At 39.4% G+C, this 7,500-nt stretch overlaps 2 protein-coding genes across 2 annotated transcripts in view; one reads left to right on the forward strand and one right to left on the reverse strand.

The window, feature by feature from the left end:
* LOC113821104 (V-type proton ATPase 16 kDa proteolipid subunit c) overlaps positions 1 to 430 on the reverse strand; it is an 8,138-nt gene extending 7,708 nt beyond the window's left edge. Inside the window, exon 1 of the mRNA XM_027373552.2 lies at positions 243 to 430. Within this exon, the coding sequence (XP_027229353.1) occupies positions 243 to 318 (76 nt within the window). The 5' untranslated portion in view covers positions 319 to 430. The remainder of the gene's footprint in view (positions 1 to 242) is intronic.
* Positions 431 to 1,160: 730 nt separating this feature from the next.
* The window catches only part of LOC113821103 (uncharacterized), a 6,466-nt gene continuing 126 nt past the window's right edge, over positions 1,161 to 7,500 (forward strand). Inside the window, exons 1-3 of the mRNA XM_027373551.2 lie at positions 1,161 to 1,308; positions 3,495 to 3,695; positions 4,167 to 7,500. The exon at positions 4,167 to 7,500 is cut by the window's right edge and continues 126 nt beyond it. Coding sequence (XP_027229352.2) covers positions 3,582 to 3,695; positions 4,167 to 7,037 — 2,985 coding nt within the window. The 5' untranslated portion in view covers positions 1,161 to 1,308; positions 3,495 to 3,581 and the 3' untranslated portion in view covers positions 7,038 to 7,500. The remainder of the gene's footprint in view (positions 1,309 to 3,494; positions 3,696 to 4,166) is intronic.

Genomic DNA, 7,500 nt, shown 5'->3' on the forward strand with positions numbered 1-7,500 from the left:
TATTTTAACAGCCTTGTTTTGGATGGGCGGAAAACACCCAAATTTCGCCAATTTCTCTGTTCTAGAGTGTTCCGGGGGTTTAAACTTTTGAAATGTGATCACCAGAGCCCGTTGCGCCATCAGGATATAAAAGAAATAACCCAAAAGATTCATAATCAATAGTTAAAAAAGCTCATCTCAAGACGAAGGAGGGAGAGAAAAAAAAATGCATCTCCCTCAAAACAAATACTTTTGAGTCTTACCACTGAACACCATGGCTGCGGCGGCTCCCATGACGCCGAAGAAGGGGGAGTACATCGGAATATCCTCTGAAGACATTTTGTGGAGTTATTTGAGTTGTTCTGCGAGGCGAAAGGCAAATTTCCTCTCCGAACTCGAAGGTGTAAGTGTTCTGTTCGATGTCTCCGGCGCAAGTGCAGGCCGAAGCGTGTCTCGTGACGGGGCTTTTGTCTCGGCTCTCGTGATTGGTCCGGCGGATGACGTTTCTTGTGTCGAGCTTTGTGATTGGTTCTTTGGATGACATTTCTCTCCGTTAGACCAATGGGAAGGGGTTTTGAATGTCGCTTTGGCTAGCTTGAAAGGCGTTAGTAGGAGGGTTTTCATTGGCCGAGACAAACCAATCAGGTTTCGAGATACATCTCATGACTTGGAATCATATGATCGATTTTGGGAAATCATTCTTTACTTAGTTTTTCGATTTTTTATATAATAAAGATATAAATTGGCTTCATTTATGTTTCACTGAATAAAATAGTTGTTTGTATTGCCAGTTTTGGGGAAAAATACCACTGGGAAATATTTGCTATATTTAGCAGCAGTATCACTCACTAATTGTCTATATATTTGTTAAAAAAAAAACTACCCAGAAGTATATAATACTCAGTGATACACAATAAAGACAGTAAAGGATATACATGAAGTAGTTCTAATGGGATTATTGTCCATGTAGCACTTTTATAATCACCTTCCCAAATCTGTATTTTCAGAAGAAATTATGAAAACCTCTTCATAATGACACAACAAAGTACAATCATTATGAGTCATTTAATTGAGTTCATCTTCAAAAACCTTCAAAACATAAATATACAAGTCAGAACTCAAAACTTAGCGAAAACTATCTAAAGATAGCAAAAGCCGCTTGACAAGCCAAAGAAACCGCTACCCCACCTGCCAAAATGTAAACAAGAATGTCTGAATTGAGAAGAGCGGAGCAAAAAAATGAAATTATTTGCTGTGAAATAGCAAATAATGTCTAAAATTTGATATTTGATCATCGTATCTTATTAGTGATGTCGATCTGAGATATGGGTATGTGTTATTGATGATAGATAAGAATGATATCCTGTTATCAAATATGAAGTATGATAGTTATTTGAATTGAATGATACCTTTTAGAGATTCCAAAACCAGGGTGTCATACAAGACTAACCCCCCCCCTTTATTTGTACTTTGTGCCAACTTTTATTTATTATTTTTTTGTTCTCCTATCCCCTTCACTCTTGGGTGACCCGTGGAGAATGGGGGGTTGGGGGTAGGGGGGGGGGCACACACACGGAAGAAATAGCAGAATGAAAAGTGAAAATTTTGAAAAAAATGCAAAATCCGAACGAGATTCCGGCGGCGCGCTGTTGCGAGATCCCGACATTTCTCAACCTAACCAATCTAACCTAACCCTAACCCTCAACCTAACCTAACCAACCCAACCCAACCCAACCCAACCTAACCCTCAACCTAGCCTAATCTAACCTAATCCTCAACCTAACCTAACCTAACCCAACCTAACCTAACCCAACCTAACCTAACCTAACCAACCTAACCTAACCTAACCTAACCTAACCTAACCCTCAACCTAACCTAACCCAACCTAACCTAACCCAACTCAACCTAACCCAACCCAACCCGGACCCCCTTCCCTGGGCGTATTTCCTTACCCCTCACCTGGGGGTATTTTTCAGTATAAACGAAGCATACCTTCCAAACCCCTGTATTTTGTATTTTGCAGAAAGCTCATAATATTGTTTACATTCGAGACGGTCCGAGACAACAAGGTTTGTGGACTTTAGAGAGGCAACTTTTGAATTTCAATTAATGCACAACCAGTGAGGTTTCCACAATTTTAATAACTTCCCCGACAGGTACGAACTCTAGTCAATAATTCTGTTATACTTTCTTTTGTAAATATAGTGCGGCTGCCTAAATTAGTATTGCCAAAACTCTGGTTGTGTGAGGGTGGTGTGGAGTTTGTATATGAGCGGTAATATGCAGCAAATATTTTTGTCATTTTCAGTATATATGAGACTGCAGGAGCTGTACCTGTATTGTTTATGGCTCTATTTCTTATGCTCTATGGCCATTTTCCTCTATCTCAGTGCATTACTCTTGGTAACAGTAACTAAATCTCTATATATATTTTGGTATCTTGTGGTATCAAATTGCAAGGGAGGTCTACAATCTTTATTCTGATGGAATAATCATACTGAATGTGTATGGCAGTAGCTGTTACTAGGAAAATTACCAAGCTGTTGTAGTTTCTTTTTTGTGGATGTTAGTTGTATAAATATCACTCTGCTAAATCTCTCTCTCACTCTCGCTCTCTCTCCTCTCCTCTCTCACACATTTTTGCAATGTCAGGTTTCTTTAAAAACACTGCCACAAAATGGAGATGCATGTTGTAAAGAAAGGTTGGCCTCAGCAAGCCTTAGGAATGTTATTTCACACATTATTGTGTTTCATTATCATTATCATCAGTCATGATGTAATTATTATTATTATCATTATTGTATCATCATCATCATCAATCATAATTATCATTATCATCATCATCATTGTCAATATCAGTCTTAGGTATTATTATTACCATCATCATTAACCAGCATTGTCATCATTATTATCATCATCGTCAATTATAATTATTATCATTTTCATTATCGTCGTATCATCATCAATCATTATTATTGTTGTCATCATCATCATCAATTATTATTATTATTATTATCATCATCATCATCAATCATTAGTATTATTGTTATCATCCTCAGCATCAATCATTAATATTGTTACACCACCCTCTGGGCTTAACAATATCATCATCTTCATCATCATTATGTACCCCCCCCCCCCAAAAAAAAAAAAAAAAAAAAAAAAAAAGTAAACTCCCAATTCAGGTCTTAGTATTCATTTGGCATCTAGTCATATATATATAGAACTACATACAACTATAGAACTGATGTTATTATCATACTTTGAAATTCTAAAAACAAGAAATGGATACTCATTTGGTCACTAAGTATTCCTAGTCTCACTGTCAAGTTGCTACATGGAAGCCATAGAACAGGTCCATAGTGAATCTTGCAGTTTATATAATTACCCTGATGAATTAGCATGTTCTGTTCTCCCTCTCCTAGTATGTGTCTTAGCTAGGACAACAATCTTCATACATACTGCGTGTGATTTTTGGTTTCGCTGATAATCTACATGTCACGCTTTCTTAACAGTAAGAAGAAATGAGAGGCACGGTGAAATCGGAAACGGCCCATCTTCGAGTTGTGTGAGGTAGTGAAGTGATTACAGCAGAGGGCAAAATGACTTCGTGTGCGTATATGGTAGATGTGATGGTCGGGGACCTCTCTCTGGTAGATCCCCCTTCCATCATCCACAGGAGCAAAAATCCTTTGTGCCCTGTCATTGCTGTGCAGGTAGGTGCTTTGGAAAGATTTTATGGGTAGGGGAGGAATTCTCTCTCTCAAGCTCTCCAGTGTAGTATTTTGATTCATGAAATGACCAATAACTTTGGAGAAAATTGTGATTAACTAGATGGCTGCTGAGGCAGTACTTTGTCACAAAGCTGCTCAATGTATTTATCTGTGGTATTACCAACTAGTTCAATTGGTACCATAGACACCTAAATGTGATAAACTCTCATTTGATGTGGTTCTATTGAAATGTAATTTTTTTTTTTTTTTCTTTTTCTTTTCTTTTCTTATATGAAATATGTTAACCATTAAACTTTAAACATTTTCATCATTTGGAAGCAAATTGCTTTAAAGTGTATGAGACAGTTGAATATCAAAAATATTTGGATTTACATGGGCTGTATTCATTGTTTGAGTTTCACATTCTAGGTACTTAGCTTTTCTAAACTAGTTTTTATTTTTTTTTCTCTCTAGATCTTCCATGGCCCCCTGCTCTACATCCCCTTCCTCAGCCCTGAGAGTGTTCAGGCTCATCTCCGGGATATCCATGATGGACACAACTTCCTCCCTTTAGAGATTGAAGAGAGCTATCTAAAGGGAGGAAAGTTTGTGTTCCGCAAAGGGAGGTCCTGTCTCTTCACCGCACCTCTGAATTCATTTGCAAAAGAGGGAGATGGAATTGACAGCCGGAATGACACTGATGTAGTTGTTGGGAGTTATGTAAACCTTGTAATCCTTAATGGCCTGTGCTTCCCCCCATCAGTGTTTGGGAGGTGCAAGGCAGCTATCCCTGTGAGTGGAAGGGAGAACAGAGAACCAAAGAGATGCCTGACAGGGAAAGTCATCCTTAGTGACCACCTTGGAAAGTCTGTTGCTTCACTCCAGGTGTCCATCACTTTGAGAAGTCTTGGAGAAGATATTGCCCTTCATGCAAGACATTTTGATACTACTAATGGAGAGGAAAAACAGTCAGTACCAGGGGTGGTTCCATCTCACAAATTTAGTGAAGACATGACCATTCCTGATTATGAGCTTAGTTCCAGGAGGTTAAGACTTGATAGGACCATCAATCTTCTGCAGGAAAGAGAGAACAGTAAAAAGACACCATTTAGTCATATTCATGACACAGTACTGGATCAGTCATATGTAATTAATCAACACTTTGTGGATCAAGGAATTGGAAGTTCAAAATATGGTTCACAAAGTCATGAGACTTCAGAGGTTATTGCCATGAAGATAGCCGAGTTTGAGAGAAATGTGCAAGATAATTCCAAGGAATTTCTTACGGCTCCTGTTGTGAGCCCCAGAATAGGAGGGAAGCTACCACAGCCCTCGCCCCTCCTCTTTACTGGGCGTGATGCAGAGGCAGAGAGACTGTGGAATTCCAAAATGAAAGAAGTTGGGGGTTATGTCTTAGACTTTGATAATGACAGCAGTGAATCCTTCCCTACAAGTGAGGGAGAAGAAAACATCTTAAAAAATGAAGATAAAACTGAGGAAATAGAAAAATTGAAAAAGATTGTAGAAAAACATAAAGACCCAAGAGAGATAGAGGCTAAGAAGATGAATTATGCCAAGGAAAGATCTCAGAGGAATCTAAAGAACACGAAAAATGCAGATAACAGGAAGTCAGTGAAACATGCACAAGGTATGAAGAGGCCCACTGGCTGGCTGCGCAGCACTCCCATTGCTCCCTACAGAATGTACTCTGAGCCCCCACGTCCCAAACTCACCCGGACCTCTCTCTTAAGAAGGGCAAAGCTCGACCCAGAGCTTGCAAAGCAGCTGCGTGCAGAAGTGGACTTCCAGGTCAAGCAGAAACTTAAGATTTTAGATGAAGCTTTCAAAGAGGAGATGTCAAACTTACGAAAGAAAAAGCTCATGAGATCAGCCAGGCAAAATAAGATGGCTGCAAGTTCCCAGACAGAGGATGAGAGAGCTGAGGATGACCTCCTGTTGGAAAGGAAACCCTTGTTTGGCCTTGAGGATTTCTCTCAGCAGACAGATCTCTTCCACCAAAAGTCTCACCAGTTTACCCAGATGGGAGAGAGTTTCACAAGGGAAATGGATGGTGGCAAAAGGGTAAGTCGTGCTGGATCTCCTATTAATCATGCTACACATGAATTTAGAAAGGGAAGGGGAGGCCTGCAGAGGGGTGAAACATATGATGTGGACTTGACTGAGAGAATAGGGAGTCCCTTTTCTGTAAAGGAAGCTCAGAGTATGAAACCATCCCATAATGAGCACAACTGTAGAAATGGTCTTGATACAACCACAAATAGGCATGATAAATCAAAAAAAGTTGTTCACACTATAAATGGTTATAAATCACATGAACGTCATAAGATAGCTGAAAGTGCTCAGAAACAAAATTCTGACCATTCTCTGTCCATCACTGAAAGTGAACCAAAGCAGAGACAGAAAGGTAGCAACCCCACCAACAGAATTCGTGACAGTAAAATGAAACCTGAATCTACACACAAAGTTTCATCAAGGCAATATACGAGTGCTACAGGATCTTCCTCAGAGTCTGTGCAGGAAATATCCATAGAAGAAAACTTGGTCAGATCGTCAAGCAGCAAGGGTGGTTCACTGTCCATGGCAGTTGTTACAGAGTCTAATAGAAGAAGAGCCAGTAGTGTTCAGAGTGACTCTAAAGCCACAAACAGTGAGGCCTTGGAGGTGAGTGAGGCATCCAGCCTTTCTGCAGAAGTGTACCAAGAAATTCTGAGGGGGAAGAAAGCTGACATTCTCCTGAGCAATGGGAGTAAAAGCAGTAGAGTTCAGGAAGCTGTAAGTATTTCTTCTGCTGCAGAGGAAGTAGTCACAGCAGATGATGATTCTGCACAAGATATAAGGCAAGGGAATGAGAAGAGCAACATTCTCCAACAGTTAAGCAAAGCCAGAGGTAAAGGTCTTATAAACTCCAGGACATATAGCATCAAGGAAGGCCAAGGACTTGCTGCAACTTACAAAATTCCAGTTATACATGGTTCTAGCTCAGAAAGTGATGCTATTATCAGAGGTAGAAACAGTGACACCAAATTTTATGCACAAAGCCAATCCTTACATTCACCACGTGCTGAAAGAGGACCTGTCAATGTTGAGGTAAAACACAAAGATACTGGAAACACAAAATTGCACGGTTTAAGCAAAGGAACTCCATCACCAAGAGTGGAAGAGGAGGAAGAAGAGGAAGGAACCATCAGCGACATAAGTGCCCGCATCGCTGCTCTCCTATTGCCCAAGAAGGTGGAAGTTGCATCATTGCACACAGACTCTATCAGCTCTTACATGCCTTCAGATGTTGATGGCACTCTTTCCAGTCTCTCTGATATGTCTTAGTTCAAAGTAATTAAATTTTATTGCAACATGTTTGAAACTGGAAGCAACTGAAGGTAGCTGAGAGTGTCTTTAGTCTTCTGTTGAATTAAGAATATGTACTCTTAAGGAATCTTTTTTTTTTTTTTTTTAAGTGAAGGATTCCTTATTGCATTGATTCAGAGTGTATGATTCTCATTTTATGCAAAGAGCAAAGCTTTACCAAAGATTACCTTTACACTGCCAATTATTATGCAAATCCAAAGACATGTAAGTTAAATTTCTTATTGCATTGATTCAGAGTGTATGATTCTCATTTTATGCAAAGAGCAAAGCTTTACCAAAGATTACCTTTACACTGCCAAGTATTATGCAAATCCAAAGACATGTAAGTTAAATTTCATGAATGGTGTAGTTCTCAGAGTGAAAGGAAAGTAGGTTAAGATTCATTTTACGGAAGTTGCATACTCAATTCTGCATACTCACT

This window comes from Penaeus vannamei, chromosome 37 (assembly GCF_042767895.1).
Source record: "Penaeus vannamei isolate JL-2024 chromosome 37, ASM4276789v1, whole genome shotgun sequence".
NCBI lineage: Eukaryota > Metazoa > Arthropoda > Malacostraca > Decapoda > Penaeidae > Penaeus > Penaeus vannamei.